Source organism: Acomys minous (genome assembly GCF_964271855.1).
Source record: "Acomys minous genome assembly, chromosome: 3".
Lineage (NCBI taxonomy): Eukaryota > Metazoa > Chordata > Mammalia > Rodentia > Muridae > Acomys > Acomys minous.
The window spans coordinates 60,120,567-60,139,477 of NC_140485.1; the positions used below are offsets into that span (position 1 = coordinate 60,120,567).

Genomic DNA, 18,911 nt, shown 5'->3' on the forward strand with positions numbered 1-18,911 from the left:
GGGCATCCTTCCTGACTCTGGGGCCCTATAGACACTGCAGTTGCGACACTAAATAAAACTAGATGTAGGGATTAGGATGAAAAACTTTTCCAAGTTAGGAATAATGGGTCTCAAAGTCCCTCACACACTTGGTTAGGTGCTAGCTGGCTTTATTTTTGTGGTATTTCCATCTCTGCGCCCAGGGGCAGGAGGATCCATCCCAGGGCGTCCCCGCCTGCACACCCCCCACCTGCTCCCATGCTTAAGGCTTCAGTCCACCCTCATGCCTTCCTTGCATCTCCACAGCAGGCCCTACCCCTCGAAGCTACAGTGCGCTTACAAAGAAAACAAGCTCATCACAGCAAAACGCCCACAAGGACACATCCAAACCCATTCACAGAGGACCAGCACGCCAGCCCATAGCCATCAGGACAGAAAATAAAGAGGGCCCTGGCTGTGGGCTGGGATGCAGAAGAAAGCATACAGTGCCCACGGTGGGAAGCAGGGGCAGAGGAATGTCCCAGCAGGTGGCAAAGCCACTGGAGTAAATGTCTGGGGGTCTGCTATCCATTCGTCACATGGCTTTGACAAATGGAGAACCAGAATCCAGAAAGAAATCTGGATCCTCCCCAATCATCGTGTCATCATTAACTGAGATAAGCCCTTGGCCGTGAGGCGCGTTGTCCCCTGACTGAGCCAGGCACCAGGGGACTGGAACGGACTATGGCACTGTCCATCTCAGCCTCCCTACCTTCCTCCTCACTGCTCACAGCTTCTCTGGGGAGAATGTTAATGACAGATGGGATCATTCCGGGAGATGATGGGATGGAGGGGAGCCTCATAGCCATGTCTCAAAATGTTCTCACTGCGGGCTAGCAGAATCCTCTCGTCCTTGTCCATACATCATACACCGTCTCTCTGTATTGAGGGTGGAGCCTGAGGCCTTAGGAATACCTGATAAGCATTCTACCATTAAGTTGTTTCTCTAGCCTTCTTTCAGTTTTTATTTTTTTTAATTTATTTATTTTTATTTTATGTGCATTGTATGTCTACGGGTGCCAGATTTTGGAGGTACAGACAGCTGTGAACTGCCATGTGGGTGCTGGGAATTGAACCAGTTTTTAATTTTAATTTTACGACAAGGTCTAAAAATTGCCGGTGCTGCTTTGCCGGTCAGACCAAAGGGCTAAGAACCCTCCAGCACGAGAGCCTAAGACCACTAAGATGTACTGGCCATCTTCCAACCAACTCTGGGAGTCCAGAGAGAAACTGCGTAGGCCCTTCCTTCCAGGCCAGAGCAGCACTGTTCAGCAAAGCTGTTCGCAGACTAGAAAACTCTAGACCCTCAGTTCCCATCACGGAGACCATAGTGCCACATGGCCACCATCTGAAAAGTGACTGACACATGTGAGGAAATGCAGTTGTCGTTGTAACTCACTATCTTTCATTTGGATTCAAGATGGCACCTGCAGCTAGTGGCTACAGCGATGGTCAGGCCACAGGATGCCCATCAAATGGATAGCGATCGAAGAAGACAGGGCTCCGTGATCAAGAAGGCACTAGACAGAAAGGGAGCCACGCTCTGAAGTATTGGCATCCAATGTGCCTGTACTAGCCAGCACTCTTCCTGGCCATTGGCTTCTGTGTGGGAGTCAGGAAACGGGAATTCCAGAAGTGTCCAATCACATTCTGTGTGGACGCACCACACCTCCACAATCAGCTGAAAAACACTGCAAGTTTTTAAACTCTGTTTTTGTAAAGCATGTAGTTTTTATTTTTAATAACCCTAAAGAAACTGACAAGGTAATTACTGCGTAGTTCTAGTGCTAATTAAAACATGTAGATGCTCTGCAAGGGGCCAGAGGGAGATTCCCAGAACTCAGGACTCCAAAGGAGGAGAACACTCGAGGAAAGCTAATAGAAAGAGCCGAGATCCAGGCAGGCAGTACCGCTCCATGACCCTCGCTGCCCGCGGCCAGAGGACCACACTGTGGGCGGAGATGAAGGAGTTCCCACAACCAACTGGCACTTCACAAGACTTGCTCCTCTGCAGAGTAAATGAGAGAAAAGGGAAGACAAAAGTCAACACTGATGCTGTCCCAGGGGTGGGAAGGGAGCCTAGGCCCAGACAGGGAGGGCACAGAGACAGTGAAGAGTTTCAGGAGGCCAGAGGCAGCTGGACCCAGAGCTGTGGGAGAAGAAGGCGTCAAGACCCACCGTCCTATGATGCAAGTGTGTTAAGGAGAGCAAGACGACCAGCTGGGGCTTCTGCTGAGCTATAGGAGGAACGGGCTCCTGAGGAAGCAAGCGCCCTGTCTCAGGGTCTGCAGGGGCATGTCGCTATGTCAGTCTGCAGCTCTGGAGGAGACAGACTTCAAATGCATCCCTTCTTCTTTGAGCCACAAGGCAAAAGGTGACCAATCCCTGCGGAAAGCAGCTGCCTGTAAGCTCCTCCTGGTGCATTCCCAAATCACATCAGTTGATAAAGGATAAAGGTCAGGGGTCGCTCAGTACCCTGTAATGCTTGCCACGTGGAGATCCTGACTGACCGTCAGTGACAAGATCACTGAGCTCAGGAGGAACATGTCAGAGGTTCTGGCCTCGCCAACACACAATCTGGATGGGAGTCCATCTAAGGCCCTGGGGAATCCCTTCAAAAGGCACTAAATGTGGCTGCTGGCTGGTCTGTGGTCCTGATATCTGGAGGCCAAGGAGATGAAGCGTGAGAGGAGGAAGGTGGGGGGGAGAACGGCACAGGGAAACCCAAGCACATCAGGAAGAGGAAAAACTCCAGACGGGAGAAAGCCAGGGAGGGAAACACCAAGGCAAGACAGGGCAGGGGGCAGCCAGGAACCTGATAGCCCAAGGACAGAAAGCCGAATCCCTGGGTGGGGGCTCTGAGCTCCTTGGGAGGAGAGAAGCTTGTGGGAACACTCCATGGCTTGCTGCAGGTTTCACTCTGGAAGAAGCCCTTACCGCGCTTTCGGTGCAGAGTACAATTTACAAAGAGAACCCTGCAAAGTGCAGATGGAGCCACAGCTGGAGCGGGAGGACCAACTTAGAGAAATGACTTCAGGCCTACAGCCGGGTCTGTGCCGTAGATGGGGGGATGCTGAGAAACTCTGTATACCAAGGAAGCCACAAAGACTCGCTCATCGCAATCGAGGAACTGTGAGTTTTCGCAAGACTCCATTTGTCACCCTTTGTGCTAAGGAAAATGCATTCATGACCTGGGGACCTGGGGTGCTGGCAAAGATTTGGGGCACTGGGTATTGTCACAGTTTGTGCAAGCAGCTCCCGTAAGGAGTGTAGATTGGTATACAGAGCGAGAGGTGCAGCATCATTAAGGCAACACATGTGGACTCCTGTGGGCCAGACATTCCACGAGCCGGCATCCGCCCATCATGGAAGCACAAGTCAGCCCGTGCTCAGGCTATCACCACTGTGTGGCTCACAGCGGGTAGACACTGCACACAGCACATAGTTAAACTACCAGGCTCACTCTTTAGACTGTCACTGCTCGACTGCTCAAAGGCAGGCGGCTACCGGAAAGTGCCATCTTCCGGGTTCAGCAGCTGTCATCTCCATCCCATATACTAAGATTATGTGCAAAAGGCCCCTGAGTTCAGGCATGTTGACTGTGGGGCCTCTCTTACAGAAGAAAGGTAAGAGGGCTGTCGAACCCCCACCTGAGATTCCAACCCCGTCTTCCTTCGTCTCCCTGCTATTCACATGTAATTCTGCCCTAGATTCATGTGGCCTTGTGGTCTTGGGCAACACTAGATTATATGAGACCATAGAAGCCTGGTGAGGAACTCTCCTCACGCTACCAGGCTGGGCTTAGACTCTCAGGCAGTGTCACAGTTTTGAAGTCACCCACATTCCTGTAAGTAGCCACTCAACCGTGCTCTGTAAGGAAGCCCAAAAAACTCACGGGTCTCTTGACACTCGATTTTGATAGGATTGTATGTGGGTTTGTCATCAGTCCTCTTTCTCTCTAAGAGGAGAGAGACTAGATGCCCTCCTCAAGGCAAGAGTTCTCTCACCAGAGACAGGCGCAGCGGTACGGCAAGCCGCACGGCCAAAGCAATGAATCATACATTCGAGACTTCCCCGCATGGCACACACCCCGGTGGCTGCGTCCACCCACGTGGACTTATAACAGGAAGGGAAGACAGAAGATCAGAGCAGGGACACTAGAGGACGACGCCCACGGAGAGAAAGAGGCACCGAACCACCCTTGAGTTTTACGTTCCCAGGCATGTGTTTGAGTTTTAACCAAGAGAATGTTGTTGAATTAAAAATGCCTTGGAGGGTAAAAAGCAATTTAGGACTACTGTTTTATAAAAACAGGACTGTAGGTGGAAGGAGGAGGCCGTTCTTCTGCGTGCTTGAACCCCGGCCATTGTGCGGCTAGTAGCTGGGTCCACCAGTGAACGCAGCAGCTAGAGAGAACCCTCATGGAGGGTCAGATGAGGGGCTGTGGCAGGGACTGACAGAAACCTCAGACTCTGGGAGCCCCAAGTCTTGTGATGGTACCAGGCTGGATGGATGGACAGCAGGCCCTATTGAGACACTTAAGACACAACTCTAGACGGCAACGCCCCGGACAATCAGGCAGCACATCGTCATTCATCCAGTCTCCCACCAACGGGAGTATGCAAGCTCCTTCCACACCCACCCTTCCTGTTTCAGGCGTGTGGGTGTCTCCCACCCTAAAGAGTCCAACTCTTTGGCCGGAGCCCCAATGTGATACACAATCCACAGATGCTCAGTGCCTTCGACGGTCCTACCATTCATGGACTGTAGGCACATTTTAGACTTTTCACTCCCCATAGCTTCTCACTTGGTTCCATTTTTGACCATTCTAACCCCTCGGCTGCTCTGGCACATGTCCCCTTCTGTAGTTTAACTTCATCCCGGGCACCGGAGACCTCCTCTCCTCCTCTTTTTGAACAGGCAGCAACCCACCTGTCAAACCCGCCCCTGCCACCCACGGACGCATCAGCTCGCAGACAGCCAAAAAGCTAAGTCCTTCATAATATCCACTTCAAGTTTGTCTCTTTTTACAGCCAGGGAGACAAAGGGAGTGGGAAAGATTATCTGATAAGGGGCCGTTCATCTTGCACAGCATCTCTGAGAGCTAGGAAAGCCATCCACCACGGACGCTTCAGGTGACAAAGGGAAACTTACAGTGACTTAAGGGTTTGCTTACTGTGGTCTGCCCTGGAAACGCCACAGAAATCAGCTTGCCCTCCTAGACGGGCAGTCAGGGACTCCCTCTCCTGGCTCTTTAAGTGAGCAAGTGACAGTCCTAACAAAGACATCTAAACAAGACTTGGGTTGGTACATGGTTTAAAATGTCCATACCAGCTCCTGGTACCCACGGAGCTACTTTTTTTTAAGGGGGGGAGGAGGATTCTGCGCAGTTCCCATAGCTCCTGTGGAATCCCTCCCCACAAAGCCAGCTTTCCCAGCCCCTGGGATTATCTCAACCTTAATGCCACCATTTAACACCATTAATTCCCCATTCAGGGGTCTTTGCATTTAGAGAGAAGTCTACAATGAAAGACAAGGCAAGATGCTATCAAACAGCAACTATGAAGGATTGCACCCCCTGAAGACACAGAACTGAGCCCCTCCACTTGACACCACACACCAGCTTTGATTTTTTTTTTTAAGATCCATTTCAGAAGCTCTGACTTCTCCCCCAGAAGTGAAAATTGCCTTCTGGTGGAGAAAGGTTTTAATGATCACTTTGCTTCCTGCGTCTCCATGGTGACAGGGCGCACACAACCCACCCCCTCCTGCTTCATTAGGCCTTTCTTGGTCCCAGGAAAGTCATCAATCAAGCTGCCTGGAAGCCTCTGTGACCTGTTTATCACCTGCACAATCCACGTTGCCTTGAGTATAGAGAGGTGGACAAGCCCACAGAGTGGAAAGAAAGCCAGCTCGGCAGGGAGCACACCCTTCATTTCCACCACAGCGGCTCTGTCCAGCACACCTGTCCTAGGAGGTGGGCGCGCCCAGGTGCGCAAGGCCTGGCTGGAGTCCTGGTAGCCAGTGACAGACAGCCCTGGGCGCGGTGACCGCAGGAGTGCAGTGCTGTCCTGACCCTTCCGTGGGGACCACGGGACCATAGGAGGGCCTGGACAGAGGGCAGAGTAGGCACCAATCCTGGGCAGAGGTGACCCGTGGACCCTTCCCCTGGTCAGTGAGCTGCATCCCAGGGCATCCCCTATTGAGTGGGCAATGCCCAGCAGCCCGTGAATAGGGCACACTGCAGAGCACACAGCTCTGCCATCAAAGCCGTTCCTCTCCGGACAAAGGGCTCCGAGGCACCCCAGCCCTGCATGATGGGGGCAGGAACCACAGGCTCTAGTGGCGCCTGAGTCCTGGCCGCCGCCCCTTCCCCCCAGTGAAGGTGGGGGAGCTGTGGCTTGTGGGGACGAGGTCCGCCTGCCACCTGCCTCGTGTCTCCCCCACCCCGCCCGGCCGCCCCCGCCCAGCCCGGTACCTGGGTTTTCCCCGGCGTCCGTGGAGGTGGCCGAGGAGTCGCTGAGGAAGCTGGGGTCACTCTGCGAGCGGCCCCGCGACACAAGGCAGCCGCTGCCGTCCTCGGATGCGGCCATGGGAAAGGCGACGTGGGGGCAAGTTGAAGGGAGATGTGGAATCAGAGCATCCTAGGCAGCCAAGGTCACCGCCGAAGGGGCTGGAGGGGGCATCTTGTTTTAAAAGGAAAAGCAAAAGGGACCAGGAAAGGGAAGGAACGGAGGAGGACGCCGGGGCTGGCTTCAGGGTGGGGAGACAAAAGCCGTGCAGGCTGCAGCCAGGCGCATCCCGGCGTGCGCGGCCTCGCTTTGTTATTTATTCGTATTTATTCCCATTCTTCAGTTTATATTCCAGGGGAAAAAAAAGTTGAACCAGGAAATAAAAACTTTTTCTTGTCAGTGTTTGTGGCGTGCTTGGGGCTGGGGGAGATGTCCAGGAATGTCTGGGGGTGCTCCCTCCCCCCACCCCACCCCCCACCCCCCTGGAAAAAAAAGGGAAAAAGGAGAATCTTTGCTCTTGCAATTGCTTTAATCTGAAAGCTGTTCTTGGGAGCATCTGTTGGAAAACATTAGGATTCTCCCATCATGCCACGCGAGGAGCATGACGTCACGGAGCTGGGAGTGAGAATGAGTGGTGATGGGGAGGGTTCTCAAATACCTGGACTGCCTGTGGGACATAGGGGCTGGATCGTGGGTTATGATCCGCCCACCACCATACTGGGTGCTCTAGGACAGAAGGCACCCATGCGCCCTCCTCCTTCCGACCCCACCTTCCACTCCCCACCCCCACCTCCACCCCGCCCACAGAAGAGGAGGAGCCCTGAGGCGAGGGCGGTGCCTCCCATGAAGGCACTCTCCAGGCAAATCCAGACAGCTCCTGGCAGCTGGTGGTCTTCCCCACCTTCACCTATGCACCTTGGAAAGAAATCAGTACTGAATGTACATCCAAGGCCCGTGGGGTACCCCCTCTCTTCCCCTGTACCCATTCCTGGAGTCCTCTGCCCATGGAGAGGGCATAGGTGCTTTCCAGGAAGTTTCCATTAAACACCTTTAAGGACTCAGGACAAGAAGGACACCACAGAGGTTCCCCTTTTCCTTCCCCTTCCCTAAGGTGCTAATGAGCATTCTCACTTCTCTGGGAGGTGCTTGGAAGCGAGCTGGCAACTCCTCTCCCCTGTTGTGGGAAAAACTAGGAAAGGAAGTCCAGTGAAGGTAAGAGTAGGGGCAAGGACCACGCTGTGCCACCTAGCTGGGTTGGAGAATGCTGAGGTGACATTACCCTTGAGGTAGGTGATGACTTAGGTTCCAAAATAAAAAGTTTAAGCATTCAACACAGCTTAGCAAATCCACCCCTGCTGGCTGCTGGGCACACATCAGGCAGAAGACCCTTGACCCTCAGAGTAGGTCATCCTCAGACCCTGGCTGGACCAGGCGCTGTGAGGATGTGGATTCCTCGACGATGAGCGCATCCCTGTCCAAGGAACTCCAGTTTCTGTAGCCCAGGGGTGGGTGTGAAAGTAACACTCCCCTCTGTAAATTCCCTGGACACGGTGGACTGAAAGCCCCATCAAGACTGAGCAGAGACCACACTTCATGATGGTCCCTCAATGATAAATGTCACATGATGGCTCCTACCTATAATACCCACACTCCAGAGGCTGAGAGGGAGGAACTGCATGAGTCTGGAGCCACCCTGGGCTACACAGTGAAATCCTGTCTCCAAACAGAACAGTGAAATGCAAGGACCTGCTCGTGTGTGCCAGGCCCTGAGACACATGCCTGTGAGAGAAGCCAGCTGTGAAATGCTAGTTCTCCTCAGACCCCACTGAAAAGAAGCCTCTGTAAAATAAGAGCAAAGCTCTGGGGGAGGGGGACAGATAAGGGGACAGAACAAGGGTTATCGCCAAATGGGTTTGTGGTTTCTCAGAGGTAACCCTATACACTCAGGAGGATCTAAAACTGGCCTGTGGAGATGGTTTCCAGACTCTGTATAAGCACTGAAAATCCACGGAACTCTATGTGTTACTTGGGCGAAACTTGTAGCATGCCAGTTATTTTAGTAAAGTGTTTTTTTTTTCTTTTAAGATGTGCATAGAGGTGTCAGGCTGAACTTGTATCTGAAGAAAGCCTGGGTGTCCCCTCTCACTTACTGAGGCTCTCACCTGGCAGCCTATCTGGCCCTACTCAGAATCTAATGGATGCCCATTAAGCGAACACCAATGGTATCCTGGGTTAGAAAAACTAAAGCTGTTTCCCCCAACTCAAGGTCAATGCTGTTGCACACACACACACACACACACACACACACACACACACACACACACATGGGTGGAGAAAGGGGGGAGAGAGAGAGGAAGAAGAAGAAGAAGAAGAAGAAGAAGAGGAAGAAGAGGAAGAAGAGGAAGAAGAAGGAAGAAGAAGAAGAAGAAGGAAGAAGGAAGAAGAAGAAGAAGTAGAAGAAGAAAAGAGAGAAGAAGAAGAAGAAGAAGAAGAAGAAGAAAAGAGAGAAGAAGAAAAAGCCCACAGGAGAACCAGTTCCCTCCCACATTGTCCAAGTGGGCTGAATTCTTACAGAAAGTACATCTACCCTTCCATCAAAGATTTCTTGAGCATCTACTTTGTGCCCAAACCTGTGATTTCCCAGAAAAGTAAACTGAGCAAACAAGACCTGGCCTTGGTTTGGTGGTACCTCATGAATGACTCAGAAGCAAGCAAGCAAGCAATGAGGTCAAGGGGTCTCCTTGGAGGAGAGGTGGGCATGGTGAGGAAAAGTGATGCTCAGAGAACAAAAGCATGAGAAAACCAGCCAATCAAGACCAGGGAAGGTGTTCCCAGGCAAAGGGAAGATTCGGGGCAAAGATCGTGAGACAGATGGCTCAGAGCTCTGCATCCCTGCAGAAAGGCAGGGACCAGCCCAGTGCTCTGTGTCTTCTTGGAGTTTGTCTTTTGTTCCAAGGATAAGGCAAGGCTGCGGGCAGCAGAGGTGTGTCTCCAAGGGATCTTTTGGCTGCTGTTCAGGAGGCACTGGTTGGGTGGGAAGGGGGCATGGAGGCAGATGAGGAGGCTGCCAAACTTACAGGCTGGAGGAGTCAGAGACAGTGGGCAGGGTAGCTGGAGATAAACGAGATGTGGGTGAGAGAGACGCCAGATTGGATATTTTTGGTGGTGAACCCTACTGGTGAGGGGAAGGAAGGGAACTGCCACTTCTAATAGTGACAGTAGATGGGGAAGGGCACAGAAGCGTGGGACAGCCCAGTAGGGAGGTGTTTGCTCTTCAGGCTACGTGGTGGGAAGGCACAAAGCACAGCAAGACAGACGTGTTCTGCGCCAACATCCTCGAGGCTGGGCGACCCTTCTCAGGGCCTGGGTTCCTGCATCCATAGAGGGAACATGCACCCTCTCTGCTGGCCCCTGGAACAACTCAAGGTCCAGTCTGAGTGCTGACCTAGTGTTGGCTCACACGATTTGCTCTACCCTGACATCTTGTGCAGGCCCTTTCCCCTCTGAGAGCATACACGGCCATGCTGTGAGCTGGGAGGGAGCGGAAGAAACCCCCGAGTGAATGACACTCTGAGTGAAGGCGTACTATTGATGTGGCCACGGCAAAGGCCCCAGAGCCACAAATCCATAGAGGAATGGCAAAACCTTCCCTCTGGGGTGAGGCTCAGAAGCGTGGAAACCCTTCCTCCGGTCCTGGTGTGGATGCTGACAGTGTGTGCAGAAAAGGCTCATCGTAACTTTCTCCATCCACCCCCACGCCTGGAGGCTGCTCCCCTTCAGGGCCTGTGCCTACCAAGAGTAGCTAAACCCACCCCCTTGATCGAGCTGCACACCATAAATCCTGCCTCCTCCTCCGGCTATAACCCTGTCTCTATGTTCAACTGCATATAAATTCAGGGTTGAGCATCCAGGGTGCCACAGTTTCTTTAACAAAGAGCCCAGATCACCTGATCCCAGCCATATGTCTGTCTGTCTGTCTGTCTGTCTGTCTGTCTGTCTGTCTTTGTCTTTTCTTCATTTCCTCTCTGCCTCAGTCAGGTCCACCCCTGGAGTCATCGTGGATGCTGCAGAGAGCTATGGCCACTCACAGGCCAGCCACCAGGCAGGCATGCAGATAGATGGTCACTTGAGTGTCTCCTTCACACCAAGTTCCCATCAGTTCCTTGCTCCCAGGAACTAAGTATCTTGAAAATCCTAGAGAAATGATGGTCCAAGCCACCCCTCAGGGTGGGGTTTTCTGTCAAGTTTGCTTGACTGCAGGTACCTGGAATGCAGCTAGCATCCACGGACAAGAAAAGAAATACTTATTGGGGTACTGGTCACACAAGCTCTGACCTGGAAGTGAGGGCTCCAGTTCCATGTGACCTAAAAGGCCACCCTAGTTGGAGTACCACTTAGTCCAAAGAATAGCTCACACACTCCCAGGACCTCAGCAATTTCTCTTCATCCTTAATATGGAAATACAGAACAAGCAGATCTCAGATACTTAGAAAGAACTTCTCAAACCATGTCTTTGTTTGGATCTCAGGGAGCAGCTAGAGAGACACACACACAAAGGATAAAATGCCTAGAACCTCTTTAGCGGTCAGCAGGATGAGCAAGCAGCCAGCTCTGCCCTCTGCTGGCCTCCAAGAGGAACTGCACCTAACGCTTTGCCAGACAAAGCTTTGACCTACCTGTAGCTCTCAGCCTTTGTCTCATAAGACTGCCCAAGGTGGTGTCCAGAACAAAGCCCTTAAAGTGGGGAAATGGTCCAGCGGGTTCCATCTTGGGAACAGGAAGTTCTGGTCCTCAGCTCCACACATGTTGGCCAATCGGCAGTCCCAGCATAAATGAGGAAGAGACAGGATCTCCCTAGCAAGCTAGCTAGACAAGTCAAGTCAGAGAGCTCTGGGTTCAAGTGATAACCCTGGCTCGAGACAGAAGGTGACACCAGATGTCAACATCAGGCCTCCACCTCACAGACTCCCCCTCATCTCACACATACACACACACACACACACACACACACACACACACACACACGACAACACACATGTATGCGCATACATATCCTTCCTGAGCCAAGAGATGGAGAGTAGCTTGCTGGGTAAGAGCGCTGGCTGCAGAGCTAAGCATGATGCATCAAGCTTTTAGTCCCAGCACTTGGGAGGCAGAGGCTGGCAGATGTCTGAGTTGAGGCCAGCCTGGTCTACAGTGGGAAAAGAAGGAGAAAATAAATTAAATGAATTGCAGAAGGAGGAGGAGGAGGAAGAGATGAAGAAGAAGAGGGAGAAGAACAACAACACAACAATATGGCTGCAAAACGACTCATACACATAACATGAAAATTAACAATTATGTGTGGTTTAAAGCCTCCATCACTGAGAGACAGTGAACACCTGTAATCCCAGCACTCAGGAAGTTGAGGCAGGAGATTGTGAATTCCAGGTAAGCCTGCACTTTACCTGCATGAGCACCTCATAGTGAGTTTCATGCCAGACTGGGCTATAAAGGGAGATTCTGTAAAAATAAATAGATAAATAAATAAATAAATAAATAAATAAATAAATAAATAAATAACCTCTCTGACCCTGGTATGTGGCTGAGGGAAAGGGACTACCCCCCTTAACAGCACTATGACCTGTTGGTGACCCACTGGTGACTCATGGGCACCCTCCTGTGCATTCAGTGAGGTGCCACACCTGCCTTTGCTGTCCCTGACCTATGTAGGAGGCAGAGACAGAGGCAGCTGTGACAAGAGTAATAAAAGGAGACTAACAAGCACAGTGAGAAAGAAGATGCCAACAGCACAGATGGAAAGCCCCCGAGCCACCGCCACTCGTGTGTTTGTGTCACAGGCCACACGACCATTCTTCGCACAGTCCTCACACCGCTGTGAACCTGCTGGGGATCTTCTGTCAATCACAGTTAGCCCTGCAGTGAGCTGCCAACAAAAGGAGAGGACCAGGCACAAGGGACGAGCGGAGGGAGTGCTGCGAAGAACACGCACCATCTATTATTACCTGTGCCCCTCGCTACCTCCTGGTCCCTGCCCTTAACAGTCTTCAGGGCCTGAGGCAGCAGCCCTGTGAGCTCTGTGACACAGCAGGATGAACAGTCCACAGCTGAGGAAGGATCCTGGATGTCCTGTAAATGGAATGAGTGTCCTGTCGCCAAAAAGTCTGGAAGCGCGTGGTCTCACTGGTTGGTCACTTAGTTGGCATGCTGATAGCGACCAAGGTTTACAGTTAGTAGCGTCATCGATGCCACAACTCACAAAGGCCACAGGACTCTGATGCTCCCCTCGTGCAAAGAGGGAAATCAAGGATCCTAGCAACAAACGCTCGCTCCAGGCTATGACTGGAGCCAGAGTCCTGGCTCTAGCACTGGACTCCTTAACACATCCTGACACAGACCGGTCCAGGTTTCTCAGATTCTCTGAAAGCCTCGGATTTGATGGTGAGAAAGAAAGGAAAGGGGAAAAGGGAGGGTGAAGTGACAGGAAAACGGCGGCAGCTCTTACGCAAAGGTGTGTCACTTTCTTGTGTGGCTGGCCGGAAGCAATCCTGGGGGTGGGAATGGCTATGGTTTTCTCAACAGCAGAGCTGAGGTTTGGTGAGAGCTTGCGGCTTTACTGAAGGTGCCGCATCTCAAGGGGATCACAGCAGCCGCTTGCTTCCCGCTGCCAGCCCATTCCTGGTAACGGACCACTTCACCATGTTCTCAGTCGTATCTCTGGCTCACGGTACACACATTCACTCAACAAACAGCTACCAAACCCCAGCTCTGCACTGGGCCCTCTCCCGCTGGCTGCTACTGACAAAATGCCTAACAAAAGTAACAACATGAGGGAGGGACGGAGGGAGGGAGGGAGGGACGGAGGGAGGGAGGGAGGGACGGAGGGAGGGAGGGAGGGAGGGTGTAACTGGCTCACAGTTGAAGGGTCCACTCCACCCTGGTGGAAAGACAGGCTGGCAGGAGCCTGAGGCGGCAGTCATATCACAGCTGCAGTCAGGGAGGAGCTGAGTGGCCCCTGCTCAGCCCCTGCTTCCTCTTTTTAGCTTAGCTCAGGACCGGACTGTGCTCCCTTAGATAGGTGCTCCCACCTCAGCCCAGTGCCGAAGCCCGTTCCTGGGCACACACACAGCGGCTCGCCTCCTGGGTGGCTCTTGATGGTGAGGATTAGTTCTCACAGGAAGGGTGCTGCCTCCTGGAGTTCTGTCAGCTCAACACAAAGCTGGCGAAGAGGGAACCACAGTTGAGGAAATGCCTCTATCAGATTGGCCTGCGGGCCATTTCCTTCATTGATGGCTGCTGGAGAAGGGCCTAGCCCACTGTGGTTAGTCCCACTCCTGGCCAGGCAGTCCTGGGTATCTAAGAATGAAAACTGGACAAGCCACGGGAAGCAAGCCAGTGAGCAGCCTTCCTCCATGACCTCTGCTTCAGTTCTACCGCCGGGTTCCTGCCTTCACGACAGACTGTGAGCTGTAAGAAGAGGTAAACCCTTCCCTCTCCAGTTGCTCCCAGTCACTAAGCAAACTAATTGAGGGGATGTTCCTAGGATGAAGCGTCATTCACTGCCTTCATGTGACCAGGATCTATGTAGTGCCTGCCACATGACAGGCGCTGAGCAAAAAGATGCAGTGATCCTCCCCTTCTGCCACCCCAACCCCAAATGCACCTCTGCCTCTCCACAGAGAGAGAGAGAGAGAGAGAGAGAGAGAGAGAGAGAGAGAGAGAGAGAAGCTGTGTACCCCAAAGGTAGCCACACTGGTGTGAGATGGACCAGACATCATTGGACTAGTGGGCATCAGGGCTTCAATGTAAAATGCACCCCGTGGCCTCATGTATTTAAATAAGTGGCCCACATTTGAAGGCCATGGAACCCTCTGGACATGGGACCTACCTGGATGATGTAAGGCCATGGGAGCCAAGCTGCTTTCAGTCTAGCTCTTGCTTCCCGGTCTGTCCTGTCGCGAGTTCCTGCCACCTCAGAGCCAGCCCCAACTGCCACACACTCCCACCGTGGGGCAAAGTACTCCATTAACTGTGAGCAAAGGAAGGCCCTCTTCCCTGTCAAGTATTTGGGTCAGAGTGGTGAGAAAAGTAAGTGGGCATCCTGGGACTGAACAAAGATGGAGTCTTGTCTGCTGCCACCTACAGGAAGATTAAAAAGCAGGTGGCATCATTCTCTAAGGACAGCGGGGGGGGGGGGGGGGGGGGGGGGCCTGGTTCCTGGGACCAGGGGCTGGGGGGGCTCCTGTTGCCAAGAGTTCATATGTAAGGAGTGGGTACCACTGTCATCTGTAGACCTCAGCTCCCACTGGACCCTGAGCCTCCCTGATGCATGACTCGAGGTGGCAGTTGGGACGCGGGCACTGGAACTGTGTCAGGCTCAGAAGCAGAACTCGGAGGACAGAGAAACCTGGACGGTTCTAGAAGGTGAGTGGTATGTGAATGAGACTCTTCTAGAAGGCACCAGGGGACAGCCTCTCAGGACTCTTAATTCAGCCCGGGAGAAAGAGTGCAGTCTTCAGAAGGAGCTGCAGGGGTCCAAGCATGAAGGACCACAAAGGAGCCAGTTATGTCCCTGCTCTGGTCACAAGGGCATATTCGTTTCACAGCGCTCTCGTCACTCACAGTTCATGTTTAAGTAACGGGCTTTGCCACCCACACACGTCCCCTTTCTGTGTGAGCTTCAGTGTGATTGCTAGATGTATATGCTTGGGAGACCTGGAGCTCAGCCTACTGTTTACCACGACTCAGATTTACACCCAGCCCTCCATGACTGGCATGTGTTCTACTCAGTCCCAGCTCACACAGCTTCAAGTGGGCCTGTAAACCACACACACACACACACACACACACACACACACACACACACACACTCCACAACACTCAGTTTATAGGCGGTACTCTAAAGATACGTCACACGTTCTGTGGCCATAAAGATGAGAATGCCAGGAGTGAACCCACTGCAATCTGTGTTTGCAATCATGCCTGCTCACCTGTCCTCTCCTACAGCGCCCAGAGCTGCCGGCCTCTGCACCTGCTGTGACTTGGCTCGTGGGTGGGTGGCCCGTCATTTAGAGCTCCACCTAGGTGCATTTGCCAGCATCCGCTCTCACTGTAGGAACAGCTCCCAGGGCTTTTGGCAGCCTACAGGGGAATGCACCTGAGCACCGGCCTTCAGGTTGTCAGCAGAATGTCAAAGGTTGGTCCTGTAATTGAGGTGTGCTGAGCTCCACTCCCTTCAGATTCTGAGATGACAGAAAAGATCATGAGGGACTCTGTCACCCAAGCACTGGGGCCTGAAGACCACAGGGCCCCAGGCTCACAGGCTAAACTATTTGGGTGTGATAGCTCTGCCCATCATTCATTTGTACCGATGTCCACTTATTCAGGAAGTGTCCACCAGGAACATGGCATGTGTCCGGCAGAGCGGGTGAAAATGAGAAGGTTCTGACAGTGTGGTAGCCTAGCCTGGGGTGATAGCACACTAAGATGTGGGGGGCTGTGGTACTGCCAGTGAGGGGCAGTAGCAGGATGGCTGGACCCTAAGAGCTCAAAAGACCTCAGGGACCTCCCATGGGGAGCTGCCCAAGATAATCTCCAGCAAGCATAGCACGGGATGTTCCTTTTCCCCCTTAAAGCACTCTCAAGCTGCAGAGTGGCCAGGAGGCAGCCAGAAGACAGGGCGGATGGACCAGAGATGGAAACAAGTATGACCATCTCTCCCTGTGCGGGCCCCTGAACTGGATGGAAGTGTTCTCTGCTGTTGTGTTGCCTCTGTCCCTGGGGGGTTGTTTGTTTTAAGTGTCGGACCCTCTGGCCATGACATTGGCAGCCCTAATCCACTTGCACACAGTGTGAACAGAATTCTAAACCTCGCCCTACAGGATTCCCAGTCCCTGGGGTTTCTCGTCACCATTAAACCAGCCACCCCATGTGATGGGTGGAATCGGGGTCATGGTCACGTGACTAACACAGTAGTCAGTTTGGATGGTCCCACAGGCTCGGTGTCATCACAGGGGCCCTCAAACTGCCAGGCAGAAGAGAGGGCTGAGGCTAAGATAGAAAGAGGGATTCAAGGGATGACAAGGATGTGGCTGGCTGCCACGACAGGCCTGAAGGGAGCATGACCTCAGAGTGTGTGGCCTTTGGAACTGGCCACAGCTAGAAGGGAAAACAAGGCCTCTGCCTTGCCAGGATTAGCTGACTCGTGACAGCCACTAAGGGAGGCAGGTGGTGTCTCTCCCAGAACCTCCAAAGGAGGGGCACAGCTCAGCCCCACACCTTGTGTTCCTCACCTTGATCTCAGCATGAGGCCTAGAGGGAGCCAGCAGAGCCAGCTGGACTTGAGGCCACCGGGTGTGCAATGTAAATGGCTTGTGTCCCAGGCCAGCAGCTCTGCTGTCATTGGTTCTGTCTAAAATAGAAAGCTGTGTGCGGAAGCCTCCTGTCCATTCTGCTAACACCTCCCATAGAGGGAGAAGCGAAGCTGGTGTGGGGGGCTGAATAAAGTCACACAGGGACCCCAAAGGTCCTTCTCTCATTTTAAAAAAATATTTATTTTTATTGTGTTTAACTAAGTGTAAGTGTATTGTGTGTACAAGCCCACGTGTCAGAGATGGAGTTGGAGATGAAGTTACAGGGAGTTGTGAGCTGCCCAACAAGAGTGCTAGGAACTGAACTCTGGCCCTCTGCAAGAGGAACGTGTTCTGGTAAGCACTGGGCCTTCTCTCCAGCCCCGCCTCCCTGCTCCCTGCTCCCTGCTCCCTGCTCCCTGCTCTACACAGGTGATCTTGGGAAGAGGGCCTTGACTGTGTCTGATCTCAGTCTATGAGCCAAAGGGAATGAGCCTACCCATGGTGTATGCACAGATGTGAGTGCGCGCGCACACACACACACACACACACACACACACACACACACACACAGCGACAGGAATTGGGGACTAGGCAGGATAACAAAATGGCTAAGAGTCCAGAGCCAGCCAAGGGAAATTGCCTACAGCGAGCCAGCCATCCAGTGCCTTTAAATCTCACCCCACACCAGCTTGACATTGGTCAAGTGAGTCCCACCAAAGCAAAACACCCACCCACCCGACATGAACATGGCTGCAGGCAGAGCTGGCCCTCACTTGGCACAGGCTGGCTGGGTTATCACAGTCTCTACAGAACAGCTTCTCCTGACCCCAGCACCACGGCGAGTCCCATGCAGACTGGGTACCTCTCCACCTGTGCCCACAAACACTCCAAGTTGGAAGTCACTTTGGTCTACAAATAGTGTCCTCTTTTCTTTATTTCTTTATGATCCTAATGTTTAAAATCTGGAGCTAATTTACCATGAGTTCTTGTGGAATACAGGAAACAGACAGCAAAGCCATTAAAATAAAAATAGAAGTGGAAACACACAGCAAGCCTGGGCCGTAGCAGGCTCGTTATCCGCGTTGGGAAGAATTGGTGTGGTGAAGAGGGTCCGTCACGCACGAGGGAGAGTGTTCGGTTAACACAGCTGTCTTGCACACTCAGAAGCAGAGAAATGCAGTCCTCAACTTATATCAGAAGCCTCATCTGGTGAAGAGGGCCTATTTTTAGTTCTCCCCTCTGGGTAAGCGGCTATGATCCTTCTGTCCAAACATGTAATGTGTGTTAGGCAGGCAGCAGACTGCCAACTCCGCCCGCCAGGATCCTTCTGTGATGGTGGGAGGCAGAACCCAACAGACACTCACAACAGCATGGAGGAGGCTCCCCCTAAGGACAGGAAGAAGGTCCATCTAGTGTCTGGTACAAAGGCAAGCCTCAATCCTGGGGGAAATAAGCCAGGCGTGGCGGTGTATACATCTGTAAGCCTCAGTACTTCGGAGGCAGACACTGAAAGATCACCACAAATCCCGAGGAGGATCTAATCTACCCAGTAACTTCCAGGCTAGCCAGGGCTACACAGTGAGACCTTGACTTAGAAAATAATTAACTGAAGAAATGGTCTAAATCCAAGCAGGCCGGACCCATCCACTTCCAGCTCTGTGAATACACGTGGTGTATGGTGACACAATGCCCTCAACATTCTACGCTCTCAGGGGAAACCTGGGACCACCTCAAACAGAAGTGCCTCCCTACCAGACTCCCGAGAAAGAGTGTGGCCCAGCTCCTGCAACCGGACAGGCACGGAGCCGCTGGAGACAGAGAGCTTTCTGCAGTCTTCTATGGGTGGTGCTCCACTAGGAGGCCCCAGGCTCCATGACGGCATGGGGACAACCTGTAAGCCACAGGATGACTCTGCGAGTGACTCTCTGCACCCACTGTCCCCTCACCTTGTCCTGTCCACTCACGATATGGAGGCCATAGGCAACTGTTAAGGGCCAGGCACTAGGCTCAGGCCATGTGCTTGGATGTG

At 52.7% G+C, this 18,911-nt stretch overlaps 1 protein-coding gene across 2 annotated transcripts in view; it reads right to left on the reverse strand.

The window, feature by feature from the left end:
* The window catches only part of PHACTR3 (phosphatase and actin regulator 3), a 218,227-nt gene that overhangs the window by 189,368 nt on the left and 9,948 nt on the right, over positions 1–18,911 (reverse strand). The window contains exon 1 of one of the 2 annotated variants that reach the window (XM_084775017.1): positions 6,497–6,987. The exons of the other annotated variant lie outside the window; for it this stretch is intronic. Within the exon in view, the coding sequence (XP_084631143.1) occupies positions 6,497–6,611 (115 nt within the window). The 5' untranslated portion in view covers positions 6,612–6,987. Of the gene's footprint in view, positions 1–6,496; positions 6,988–18,911 lie in introns of those variants that run through there. 2 annotated transcript variants of the gene reach the window in all.